Consider the following 14,130-nt stretch of genomic DNA (forward strand, 5'->3'; position numbering starts at 1 on the left):
TTCAGCGCTTCCGGCAGAGCCTATATTATATAAATGAAAAGAAAATATTACAGTGTTTTTACTGTACGTGGCATAATTCCGCGTGGATGCATTAAGCGAGAACTGAGTGCGTTGTTTCCTGCAGATTTCTTCAGGGACCTTTGCTTTTGATCACATTCTTGCAGGGCTTTGCTCTGGAGAAGGTGAAGAACCCATTTGTGATGTCAAAACCCGTAGGCTTCCGCGGCTGGTGTCAACTGACTGGGGTTTTAACTCTTCTGGATTCGACCGCCTCGCGTAGGACGCCGGGAAGCAAAACGTTGGAACCCGTGTCCTACAGAGTTAAATCCCCAGTCGACCCATGTGCGAGTACAGTTTTACATCAAAACGCCCGGTGGGACAACGGAGGAACAAGATGCGGAAGTGTGGAAGGCCCTACTGCGCTCCGGTGCTCCCAAAGTGGGGGTCCTGGGTTCGTCTGACCGGGGGTGGGGGTTAATCCCGGTTCTGTGCGAAAGGGTACGGCCGTTTGGCTGTGGAAGGTTCGGTGCCCTCGACCCAAAAACCGTGGACTGTACATTGGTCCAGTTTAACGGGACATTCACTAAAAACTGGATCTCGGATGCAAGCAGCGCAGAACACATTTTATGCGTCCCTGGATGTTCGGTTTGGATGTCCAGCGACTGGTTACAGAGTTTTACATGCTTCACTGAAGATCCTCCAGAGGGACTTTTTCAGTCAGTGCATGATCATTGCATAGCTTGTGCTTATAAATGCAGCCCTGCAAAGGTAAAATACCTGTCTCCTCTATCAGAGGGCCCTTAGCAGGGAAGAGATCCTTTGTCTGTAATTTGGTGGCTTCCATTTAATTATTAACATTTATTTAGCTGATCCAAGGCAACTTGAAGCCAACACACAATGATTAACTCTTTTATACAGCGGGGTATTTTTGCTGGAGCAACTCAGGGAAAATACCTTGTTCATGGACGCTACAGCCAGATTGAGGAGTGGAACCTGGAACCTCCGTATTACAAGGCCATGACCCTGACCACCCTCACTACCCGCAACTCTTTGAGATCTCAGTCTACATTCATATATCTCAGAGAGGGTCAGCTTGAGGTGTGTGTGTGTGTGTGAGTGAATCTTTATCTTTACTGAGGTGATCTGAGTTGTAAGCGCTAAATTTGTGTAAATGGATTCACTCCCAGCTGTGCTTCCCCAGGAACGGTGAATAAAAGATGGTGTCGGCTTAGTTTTTGTACTGCAGACTCAACCCGGAGCCCAGGGCAGTCGCATGAAAGGCTGAACGCCGCGTCTGACTCCGAGGGAACTAAATTAAGTGCAAAGATAGGAATCCTTTGGGTTTATGAAATGCAGGATATTCTAGCTAGTCAGTCTGCACTTTGGAAACTTTGTCGAACCTTATATGTCTCACAGCGCCTGGGTGGTGCGAGAGGACGTGGGTTCGATCCCCGCTCAGCCTGTGTGGAGTTTGCATGTTCTCCCCGTGTCTGCGTAGGTTTCCTCCGGGTGCTCTGGTTTCCTCCCACCGTCCAAAGACATGCTGTTCCGGTTCACCCATAGTGTGAGTGACAGAGTGTGTGTGTGTGTGTGTGTGTGTGTGTGTGTGTGTGTGTGTGTTCCGCTGATGTATGAATGAGTGACCCAATGTAAGTAGTGTATCTCGCAGTGTAAGTCACCGCGGTGAATAAGGTGTGTGGATTGATAATGCTACATAGAGTTTATTGGAAGTCGCTTTGGAGAAAATATAAATACATGTAAATGTATTCTTCTCTAACCAAGATCCCACGAAAAGAGTGCTGTCTAGCATAACCTGACAATCCACTGTGCACCCTTGACATTTCAGACTGGTAGATATTCAACTTTACAGCATGCCTTATTCTCTTGGGAGGTGTAGATGTGAAGGATAACTGAATAAATTTCCAAGGTAGATTTCGTATTTCCTAACTCCAGTAATGTTTCCTAGTAAAAAGAACCCGACCTAATTTTATTGTACCGTCACATTGTGACCTTGTACATTTTTGCATTTTGCAGACACTTTTCTCTAAAGCAGTGTACAGTTCAGAGTCAATACAAGTGGATCCCACCACAGACAGCAGGCTAGGAAACATACATGTGTTTGATATAGCTATTGTCTAGGCACCCATTCCTGTCACTTTCTGCAGCAATGACATGGGAATAACATTGGTAAAGAATAGCAAGTGGTGGGGGAGTGTTTCACGTGCTCAAGAAAGAAACCGGTGCGAAAGAAATGAGTTTTGAGAACTTTCTGGAGTACTGGAAGGGAAGCAGTAGTTTTGAGCGGCAGATAGAGTTCATTCCACTCTGTCGGAGTCAAGACGCATTTAATGGGCTTCAGATTTTGGGCACCTTGTGACGGGGACAAGCAGGCAGCCAGAGATAGAGAAGCGTAGCGTTCTTGCTGGGGTGTAGAGATGTATCAGGTTCTGTAGGTATAATAAAATGACTTCATTGCTGGGAAATGGTGTGGAAGTCAAGATGGCTCAGTGTGACAGCAGGATGTCGAAGATGTTGCATTCAGGAAAGGGTTGCAATATGGGGAGCAAGGCCTTGTTGGGTCTCTCCTGTGAAAGGAGGATGAGGAGGATGTGGATGATGATTTCCTGATGATGGCGTTGATTTTGTCTTAGAAGAATGAGCCAAAATCTTCAGCTGTGATGGTAGAGGGAGGAGGTGCTGGACAAAGGGGTTAATGAAAGTGTATTTTGATTTGTGGACATTTGTTGTAGTTTGTCAAAAACAAAATTTGTTTTTATAGCAGGGACAGCAGATTGGATGGAATTCTAAGTTAAGACCATGAGACCTTCAGTTTTTTGTCATGTCTGCTGAGCTGCACAAAGTTTTGATCTGTTGCTTCGTAAAGAATTGGTCATTCAAGGGCTGGAGGTAGCACATGCTGGTTTGGGGGTGAGAGGAAAGAGTCCAGAGAGTAGAATACAGAAGGTAACAGAAGACTAATGGCGCTATCAGTGAACAGGTTGGAAAAATATGGAACTGAGCGGAGGGAGGGCAGGACACCAGAAGAGGAGGAAGGAGGGTTTTCAGGTTGTGGTGAAGGGGAACAGTGTGTGTTGTACTGGAAGGCATGAAAGAGGGGTGGTGATAGGGTTAAGGGAGGTGAAATTATCCAAAAGTGAGTAGCAGTTATAGACAGGGCTGGTGAGCCACTACTCTTGGTGATGACAAGGTCAAGATGGTTGCAGGCCTTGTGAGTGACTGTGGATTGAGACATTTATGGATCAAATGACAGTAAGATTCCATCTTGCTTGAATGTCCTGAAGATGTATGTTGAAGTCAACCAGGAGGATCAGTGAAGAGGGTGTTCATCAGAATGTCAGTCTTGTCCAGGAAGCAGCCAAGGTGGTCAGGAGGGTAATGGAGGACAACTACAGAGAGAGCAGTCAAGATGGTGATGAAAGCTCTGTGGAATTTAAATGAGGTTAGGCAGGGGTGGGAGAGGGTCTTAAGGGAATAATCCTGTTGCAGGGAGAGTAGCTAAATTCTCAACGCAGCGGAGCATTTTGTTCAGTCTCCATGATGATGATGCCACCTACAGTGGAAATCAAAAGTGTACACGCCCCTATTGAAATTTGTTTTTGTTGGTGATGAAGCGAGAAATCATGCCAGACCTTTTTTCCACCTTTAATAAGGTCTTGAAACAGTATTTACCTGGAAAAAAAATAAAAAAATGACTTTGGTAAAATAATTAAAATGAAAAAGTCCTTCAGTGCCTTGGTTGCATAAGTGTGCACACCCGTTACAATGGGTGTTGTAACTGTTTTCTGATTGAAACACTCACATTGCAGATTACTTACAAAGGTAATTTTAACTGACCTGACATCTGCTGAAATGAGATTTGTCCTTTTTTTTTTTTTTTTTTTAAAAGAGCTGCTTCTGAAGGTTTCTTGGTTGACTAGTACAGGAACAGTCATGGTCTGCAACGAGATTTTAGGAGCTCTTTAGGATCTATCCGCGGTATACCGTTTGACTTTAACGACGCACCGAAAATCGGTTGAGGCAGTGGTACTTGCATGAGAAGGGTGGTCTATCTCGGTGGGCTCTCGTAGATATTCCATCGTCTTTGCACCCGGAGTCTTCAGACCACCAGGCTGCCTCTGCGCATCGGATGTTACAGCAAAATGCTGACTGATCAATGGCAGCTGAGAATCTGGACAATTGTTTTTTAAAGTTAATGACAGGGCTGAGCAGTTTTGGTTCTGATAGTCAAGTGCCGCCGCGAAAGTAAAGCAGCCAAGTTGTAGGGAAATAGCGCAGGGTAAGTGAAACGACCATCGCTCACATATACTGTAGTACAAATAAAATAGTGGTGCGCACAGCTTTGCACGGAGAACTTGCCAAATGGCAGTGTTTCTGCAGTAAAGACCCTCCAGCTTAATGTAATGCACTATTCATCAGGAGAATCTGTGTGTATCTGTAACTCACTTTTTCTATTAAAAGTGGTGTAATTAGACAGTACCCCCTAACTGAATAAGGGCAGCTGGTAACGTAGTGCTTGGAGCTGTTGCCTTTGGACCCAAAGGTCCCGGGTTCGAATCCCACCTTCAGCAAAGTACTCACCCACAGTTGCTCCAGTAAAATTCCCTGGGTGTAAAAATGAATAAATAATTGTAGATGGATAAATACTGTAAGTCGCTTTGGGGAAAAGTGTCAGCTAAATTAATAAATGTAAACAGTCCTGCGGAACGTTCTTTTAAGCATGGTGCTCCTTAGATTTGTTTGGTTCGTATTAGTTTTCTTTATTATTCACTGCTCTGTATTGTGATGTCAATCAGTTAGTGGTGTCGCTCTTGACAAGGCAAAAGAATGTAATGCTTGATTACTATCGTAAACATGGTGGAGGAATTCATCGTTGACGTGCGCAGCGGACGCCTGCGGCGGTGCGACCGGCACGTCTTATTGGCATGTTGAGCTACAGCCTTCTCAAATATTTAAACAGCTTGCGATGCGTTGTGCGATAAGTTGGCATGAAGTAGAAGGTTTAGGCCTGTCTTATAGTTCTCGCACAGCAGACCCGAACAATTTAGAGTGACTGCGTCATTTGCACGCTGTAACGGAAAAACGTCTTATCGACGTTGGTGCGTTCGCTGGCTGCGTGCGCGGTCCCGAGCGCCCTCTTTTTGGGTGCCGTGTTAGATCGACCGACAGCGTCTCCGCTCGGATTAGTTAGCGTGAGTTTGCTATCCGTGGCATCTGTTGATGACGAGTGTGGGACAAACCCCCGTTAGGACAATACCCCCTCGGGACAATTAATTTAATGAAATTTGTATTCTTCTGATTATTTGTGGTTTATCATCATCATATCTTTGAAAAATAAAAAGATTAATATTTAAAACATCATTGAGTGTTAAGGTTTATTTATTTTTCATTTACTACCACCTGGTGCTGCATCCTACGCCATTCAGAAATGAACCAACACAGAGAACGATTGTAATGTTTTCTAGCATTACTTCACTATTAAATTACTTAATTTATAGTTTTTTTTTTCTCCAGTTATAATGTATTAAATGGCATTAAAGTGCAAAAACAGGCTTTTGTTATTTTTTTATTTAAGTAAAAAGCTTTCGTCCTACTTTGTGTTTCAAAAGAGGGGGTTTTGTCCTACTTTGCGGTTCAGAAGATGGGGTTTTGTCCCGTTTTGTGTTTCAGAGAAGGTTTCACCCCAATTTGTGTTTCAGATGAGGGGGTTTTGTCCCACCTTGTGCTTCGAGGGAGGGGGTTTTGTCTGGACCCCATTGATGACAGCAACTGTCCACTGCAGGCGAAATTTGCACGTTTCTCTCCAGATTTAAAACATGTCTAGGCATGTTCCTGGACCACTGAGCCTACAAGTGTCTGTCACTCTGTGGACTTTTATGCTAGGCCCTTTGTATCGTGCTGGAGGCCGTTACAGATTATCAATATCTATCTCAGGTCTACATGTCATTTGGATGTTTTTTTGAAGATCTACACCTGTTACCCCCTCTGGGGCGTAGGCCACCAACAGGGGTTCTCCAAGCATCTCTGTCCCGTGCCTTTGTCTCCAACTTTTCCCAGGTGTAACCCGGTCTCTTGGTGTCGGCCTCCAGGTCTCGGTGCCAGATGTTTTATGGTCGACCTCTTTTCCTCTTGCCTTGTGGATTCCGCGTGGGGGCTTGTCCGGTGGTGTTTGAAGCTGGCTTACGGAGAGTTTGTCCAATTCACCTCCATCGTCGCTTGAGTATTTCCTCTTCTTCTGGGTTTGTTCTCTGGTTGCTCTTGGTGTCACGCCACCGGATTTGGAGGATCCTTCTGAGCCAGTTGTCGAGGAAGATCTGGACTCTGTTGGTGGTTGCCGCTGTGGTTCTCTATGTCTTGGCCCCATCCCGCAAGACTGACTTGGTGTTGCCTTGAACAGTGTGTCATTGGGGGTTTTCTGCTTCATGTGCCATGTGCTTCTGCGGTTACTCATCGCGCAGTACCATGAGAACGGGGAGAGCAAGGCACAGCAAGTGTTATTTGTGTACTGGCCTCATTTTCAATGAAATGAAAAAAACGCTGTTGTGCTGAAGGTGAAAGGAATTACCACGTGTTGTTACATGGCAGTTGTGGGAAATGTGTCACTGTGTCTCTTCAGCTTCTCCTAGAAGGATGGACGTTTGAGAGCATTTTTAGCAGGTGTCATAGCTTAATTACAGGAATTACTTTTGCATATGTACAGATTTTCTCGTCTGCACATAGGGTTGTCCTCTGTATGATGGGGTCTGAATTGGGGTATGGTGTAAATATATGCGGGGGGTGCGGTGGCACAGCGGGTTTGGCCTGCGGCAGGTCTGAGGTTCGAGTCCCGCTTGGAGTGCCTTGCAATGGAATGGCGTCCTGTCCTGGGTGTGTCCCTTCCCACTCTAGCCTTGCGCCCTGTGTTGCCGGGTTAGGCTCCGGTTCGCCGCAACCCCTGCTTGGGACAAGCGGTTTCAGACTCTGTGTGTGTGGAAATAAATATATGCATGTAGTCTTTGATTTCGTGCAGTGGGGTTTTTTCCCTCGCGTGACCCATTTGGTCACATACGGTCATTTACAAGCCAGCCATACTTAGTCCAACTTTGATTTCATAGTTGTTTGGTGCTCCACTGCAGTTGGGTTTTGAAGAGAAGTGTGTTGCGTGCATCCTGTCGTACAGGTGTAAACGTACCTGACAAGCGCAGGATTTTGGAGAAAGTAATAAACACCTTATGAAATTACTGTGTTCGTGATGTGATAATGCAATTCCGTGTTTCACTTCCGTTGTTTCAATGTTTTTTTTTTTTTTTTTTTTTTATTATTTAAAAAAAACTTGAACAAGCTCTTCTGTGCATGACGTCCATGCTAAGTTTGTGCGTTCTTCAAAACCCTTTCTAAGGTCAATTTTCATAGTTAAGATTAGTTCAGTGGGAAAAAAAAAAAAATTGTACGCATTCCGGAGCTCCGAAAGTGATGCATTTATGCTAAAATCCCACCGAATCCCATTAAAATGTGCAGTTAATGCAACGCTTATCATTTTCGTTATTATTAGTCATCGTTACCGTAACATAAGGCAGCTTCCCTTAATTCATTATTTCATAATATGGCATTTCTTTGTACCGGTGCTTGTTCAACTCTGCCTGTTTTGTGTGTGTGTGTGTGCGTGCGTGCGCGCGCTGCATTGCTGTACTGCGAAAAATTAATGGCTGTGTATGAGTGTAAGGAGTTCAGTGTACTTCATCTAACACTGTTAAGTCACCTTTAGTACAGTTGTCAGCTAAATACTAATTAATAATTTTATGTCATGTTGGAGAAAATTGTCTGTGAAATGGATAAATGTTAATGTCTTGTGTTGCTCAGCTGACAGGAAGCGCTTGGAATCCAAATTTGGTCTCAAAAGCTGTACACACACACACACACAGTCTGAAACCGCTTGTCCCGAGTGGGGTTGCGGCGAACCGGAGCCTAACTTGGCAGCACAGGGCATAAGGCTGGAGGGGGAGGGGAGACACCCAGGACGGGATGCCAGTCCATTACAAGTCACCCCAAGCAGGACTCGAACCCCAGACCCACCACAGAGCAGGACCCAGCCAAGCCCGCTGTGTCACTGCACCCACCCCCCCCATTGAAAAGCTGTAGTAGGTGGTATATTAAAAGAAACTCCTTGGAAAGTTGGAACCTTGAGACTGGAACGGGTATATCTTGGGGTATAACTGTAGTCAGTAGTTGGAAAGGGCTGTGATCGCTGTCACTCAGCCATCTGTGGTCCAAGAAGCGGCATTTGTCTTTGCCACCCGAGGAGGAAAAGCGCAAGAGGAAGCAGACAGTTTTCCTACTCTGTACTCTTGTCTGGCCATGGGAAATGGATCAGGAACCAAGCCTTAGTGATCTGTGATGGGACTGAAATGAGAAATGAAACTGGGGTGCGAACCACTCGGGGGGGAGGTCTTGCTTTTCGCTCCAGCCCGCAGGAATTGGAATAAATAAAATCCCCACCTTGTGGTTTACTGGTAAGACTGCCGTGTGCTTTATGTTGGGGACTCGTGCTTAACTCCCTTGTTCTCCAGTGTTTTGTGAGCTACTCGTGAAGTTACAGGATGAATTCGAATGATGATGCTGTGACTGCATACAGTGAAGCGGTATCTGGTCAAAAGATCTTTTTTTTGTTGTATCAAAACAGTTTTTGTAAGTGAGTATTTCCTGCAGCTGTAGTCTATCTGATTGTGTCTTTTTGTCAGTGGCAGGACACCTCAGTGGGGCGTTGGATGGTCTGCCAAGCCATGGGTCAGTCTGGGTCACATGACACCCGATACCGTTGAACTTTGTATGTGGGGCTAGGATACATGCGCCTACCACTGCCACCCCCTCGAGAACTGGATCTCTGCTTGGAAAGGCTGCGTTCACAATGAGCGGCTCCCTGGGAATCGAGAGTAACTGTGCCGGTTTGACGGAGCGGAGTTCCAGTGTACTTGGTGACCCATCTTTTTCCACGTGTGACACCGTGTGCCCTTTGTGTTGTGTTTGGAAATGCTAAAGATTGTTAGTTGAGTAGCTTCTGCTTTCACGATGAATCATTCTGTTTTGCAGACAGAAGCTGTTGCTGTTTTTATGGGTCAGAATGAAAAGTTGAATTGTGAATTTATGGACCTACAGGACATTTAGCAGGTGAGGACATAGGCTTGAAAAGCAGAAGGTTGCCAGTTCATGCCCATCTTCCCTCTCTTCCATACTACCCTTGAGCAGTGTGCGTCTGAATCTCTCCGGTAAAATGCCCAGCTGCATAGTGACCCAACACTTTTACCACAGTGGATGGAACTGTCATCCATCCAACCATTTTCTTGCCCGCTTGTCCTTCTAGGGTCGTGGTGGCAATAGGGAGACCAGAAGATCCCTCGCAACTTCCTCCAGCTCGACTCGGGGCATCCCTTGGGGATCCCCAGCCGCTCCCAGGCCCACTGAGAGAGACGATCTCTCCAGCGGGTCCTGGGCCGACCTAGGGGCCTCGTCCCAGTTGGCCGTGCCTGGTATACCCCCAAAGGGAGGCGCCCGAGGGACATCCTCACCGGATGCCCAAACCACCTCTACTGGCTCCTCTCAGTGTGGAGGAGTAGCGGCTCTGCTCCGAGTTCCTCCCGGAACATCCAAAAACCCCCATGAAAAAAGTAAACAAGACAGCATTTACCCTGCCTGGAATAGGGTGACCGGGACCTACCCCTGGAGCCAGGCGTGGGAGTAGTGCTCTTAGGCGAGCACCTGGTGGCCCGGCAGCCCACGTAACTTGGCTGGGCTCAGCCCGAAGAAGCAACATGGGGGTGGACCTTGTGGGCCCACCACTCGCAAGGTCCAACACAGGGGTCGGGTGCAATGTCTTTCAGGCAGCAGGAGGGGGCATATAATTTCTCCTTTCAGAGTGCCAAAAAGCAGCAAGAATGAAAAGTGGTGAAGATGAGGAGAGGGAGAAAGGGTGGATAATATTATATTTCACATTTCATTTCAGTTGTTTAGTGTAATGAAAAGGAGATCAGTCCTCCGTTTCCCAGTGAGCAAAATTTAACTTAACGAATATTTACATTTATTCATTTAGCAGATGCTTTTCTCCATAGTGATGTACATCTTATAGAAAATACATTTTGTGCATTGTTATATTAGAGGAGGGGGTGCGTTGGTGCAGCCGGTTTGGGTGGGTCTGGGGTTCGAGTCCTGCTTGGGGTGCCTTGCGACGGACCGGCGTCCCGTCCTGGGTGTGTCCCCTCCCCCTCCAGCCTTACGCCTGTTATTGCCGAGTTAGGCTCTGCCTCGCCCGCGACCCCAGTTGGGACAATCCTTTTCAGTCATAGTGTGTGTGTGTGTGTGTGTATATTACAGGAAACAGTCAGTGTGAAGTAACTGAAATCTCATGAAAGTTTATGTCAAGAACGAAAACAGACATCCCTGGTTGGCTGAGTGGGGATGATGTTGAGTATGACAGCACTTGACCAGAAGAGGGCGCTGTCACGGTGGCTGCTGACCTGAGGCAGAGCCATTACCGCCTTCCGGTGATGTAGTCGGGTCGTTGTAGGACTCGGCACACGCTCTAGTTCTTGTGGTACTCTCCCGGAACTGGACCAGAAGGCCACTTTTACCGTAGTAATTGCAACAGTCACCCAGAGCTCAGCACACGATTGCGGCAGGTGTGCTTCTAGCAGTCGTGGTTCACGTGGCTCCGTCGACACCGTATCTGCAACGGCTTGGTCTCACGGTCAGTGACTGAACCTTGTGCGTTGGCTGGTGGACGGCAGCGAGTGGGCAGAGAGGACCAGGGGTCTGGCATGACTGCTTCCCTGCTGGTACACGTGGGGATCACATCGGGATCGGCTTTTTTCTCACTGCACACGGGCGTGTGTCTTCTCACCGAGATGGGTGTCTGTTAACCACGGTCATCTTTGAATTCTGTCTTCTTGTTTAACGTCTGTTTTTGTCACGTTTCGGTTGACTTTTTTTACACACGGTTTTACGCACGGTTAGTGCAGGAATCGGAAAAAGAAAATCCCACATTGTCAAGGTGATCGGTCCCTTTTGGTCACAGCTAGTTGTGTGGATAAACTTGGAGCGCAGAGGCACTAAAGAAGGAGCGATTCCCTGCACGGCGCGTTGAGGAAACTAAAGAGGGACCCAAGAGCTTCGAAGAGTCTTCTGAAGCTTGAGGATAAAGCGCCGAAAAGCTTCTTGACAGCACCGGAAAAAGATGTACTGCAGTAGTTTAGGCGAAGTCAGATGAGGGTGTGTGTAGGGTCAGGCGCTCTTCATAGCAGAGGACATGTGTATTTTCACCACATCAGGTCTCTTCCTTCCTTAACGGCAATTTTTTTTCAGATTTTCTCTAATAAAAGTGAGATTTTTGCACAAGTTTAATGACAGATGAAGCTGTACAGGGGTGGTGTGAACAGAAGCTCACAGGTGGATGATGCTGTGCCTTGTGGCATAGTTGGCCACACACACACATATATATATATATATATATATATATATATATATATATATATATATATATATATATACACACACACACACACACACACACTCTTTCTGTGCTTTTCTCCAAGGATTCTGCCTTTGTGAGTTTAATGAAACCCTCGGCCACTTAACCAGGTAAGATAAATTATTCACGTTGCGCATGACCCGAAGCCCCGAGTGTTTCCGCTCCGTTTGCTCCTCGTCGCTGCTGAGGTCAAGGCCTACTTTTGATGCACCTCGTTCTAATATAAACAAGCACAGGCAAGCGGATTTCCACTTTTTTGGTTGTTTTACTTTCCTGAAACTATGGAATAGCAGCGAATTGGGGCGGGCGGAAAATTTCAGGTATAAATATTGACGCGGCTCGCTCCTCTGAGCTCGGCACTTCACGCCCGCATTTGGCGCATGTCATCGCGGACTCCAGTTAAAAATCGAGCAAGGCAATGCAGATAAGTGATATTGCAGTGCGCTGTGGCCTCTCCGGAGCGCAAGGCATCAGCGGAGACCGGGAGCCCCCGGCCGTAGAGATCCCTTCAGGCGAAGGCACAGCATCCTCGGAGGGCGACTCGCTTCTGCACCAGTTCTCCAGTGAGGCGGAAGACACATCTCCGCATGCTTTTACTTCCTTCCCAGCTTGTTTTTGAGCGGAGCTGCAGCGTTACTAAAGCGTCTGCTGCTTGAGTTCTTCTAAGGTGAACAGTTAAAGCCACGTGTGTGCACTGTTCCAACGCTGGAGGCCAGTGCATTTTCAGTCTCCCCCTATCTTATCAAAACCAAAGCGTTGTGTGAATAATAATAATAATAACAACAACAGTAATAAAAACAGTGGAGAGTTTCATTGTGGTTAGGAGTTATACTTTATTATAGGGATTATAAAAAGCACTTGAGACTGCACTCCATAAGTACGTCACCGCTCTTGGATTCGGTTACAGTTTTTTGAATCCTGCTCCATTAATCTCAACTTGAAGCAACTCAGCTTGGTCATTAAATGACTTGAACGAGACAAAGGTGAGCCGAATGAAAACTTGTCCATTTTTTGGGTACCGCTAACGTGCATCTCTCTGCTCACAAGTGCCCGCATGTCACAGCTGCGTTGTCCTTTTCATCCTTACTGCTAACATTCTGCATTGCTAAGTCGCCACATAACTGCAAACATTCCATATTGCTTAAAGTGTTAAACTTATAAATAACACATGATATATGAGCACGCCATACTGTCACATGTGCAAGTGCCGCCCTTACACTTTGCACGGGCCTTTCAACCTCATCATGATCCCTAATCACACAGTAGCTCGGGCCTCCCAGTCAACCTGTCATTTATGATCAGAACTTTTATTTTTCAATCCCTTAGCTGATGTTTTCTCCAAAGCAGCTTACAATGTTGAGTTTGTATACTAAGCTGCTCAGTTTTTTTAATCGTTTATACAGCTGGGTCTTTTTTTGCCCTAGCAATTCGTCGTTAGTACCTTGGTCAAGGGTACTACAGCAGCAGAAGGGGTTCGAATCCAACTCCACTGATTTCAAGGCAGCGGCTCTAAAACTGCCTGCCGGGCTTTCTTCTTAGTATCATCGTTTTGATGGAAAGGCTCCTGTGCTTAAGGGTGGAATTCTTTCCTGGTAACCTTGGTGTCCGTGGGGTTAGGGTTACGCGCATGATGATTCTTCACTATAATGTGTAAAACAACGGTTAGGGGGCGGTTTGGTGGCAGCATGACTTTTCAGCCAAGAACATGGGGTGTCGTTGGGTGTACAAGGTGACACCCCGCCCGTCTGCTTTGTCCAGAATAGAAGGGCTTTGATGGGATCCACAGCCACTCCTGTACACTTCTCTGAACAGTTGCTAGGGTTTAAAGGGAAGTTGCGGGCAATCCTCTTTTACAGAGAAGCCGCCAAGCCGATGAAGACCTGCAGCGAGAACTCTCTTCTCCTCTCCCTTCCTCATTTTTGTTGTTTACGTTTTCCTGAAGTGTTTTCCAACTTGCTTTATGCAGGGCTTCTGCTATAGGCCTCAGAGACTATATGGAAAGGTCTGACCAATCAGATGTAGGCTACAGGAACACATGATGAAGCCTAACCAATGAGATGTTAACTACTGTGTACACAAAGATAACCCTGACCAATCAGGTGCCTGGAAAATCCATAATTGCATTCTTTGTCAAAGCCTGACCAATCAGCTTTTGGACATGGGGCATGCTGGGAAAAAAGGTTATTAATCAACAGGTGGGCCAGTGCCATCTTGAGGAGATCAAACTGTTTCAATGAGTGTAAACGGTGATTTCGCTATTGAAATACATTCTCCCCCTACCTAAGGCAGGTGATGTGTTCTTAGAAAAACCCTTCATAAAGTGAATTCTCATAAGATACTTAATTGTATCCCGAGCCCCAAAACTGATACCCTTTTATGCTAAAATGTCACCAAATCCCATTAAAAAGCACACAGTTTCTTCAGTAGTTAACGTAGTTATCATAACGTGACAAGGCAGCTTTCCTTCAGGAGTTACTTTAATACTGTATGGCTGTGTGTCTGAGCTTGTTCAGCTCTTTTATAGCTATTATGTCGCAGACATTTACATTTATTCATTTAGCAGACACTTTTGTCCAAAGCGACGTACATCTCAGCAAAAGTACAATTTATGCATT

General features: G+C 46.2%; 1 protein-coding gene across 4 annotated transcripts in view; it reads left to right on the plus strand.

Annotated features, from left to right (window-relative positions):
• Nucleotides 1-14,130, plus strand: part of LOC108929073 (DNA-binding protein RFX7-like) — a 29,976-nt gene that overhangs the window by 1,553 nt on the left and 14,293 nt on the right. Inside the window, exon 1 of one of the 4 annotated variants that reach the window (XM_029253650.1) lies at nt 8,424-8,507. The exons of 2 other annotated variants lie outside the window; for them this stretch is intronic. Coding sequence is in view for 1 of the 2 variants with exons in the window: in XM_018743384.2 (XP_018598900.2) it covers nt 9,927-9,961 (35 nt within the window). In the remaining variant the exon portion in view is untranslated. Of the gene's footprint in view, nt 1-8,423; nt 8,508-9,894; nt 9,962-14,130 lie in introns of those variants that run through there. One more of the 4 variants, XM_018743384.2, reaches the window with a different exon arrangement.

This window comes from Scleropages formosus, chromosome 7, assembly GCF_900964775.1.
Source record: "Scleropages formosus chromosome 7, fSclFor1.1, whole genome shotgun sequence".
Lineage (NCBI taxonomy): Eukaryota > Metazoa > Chordata > Actinopteri > Osteoglossiformes > Osteoglossidae > Scleropages > Scleropages formosus.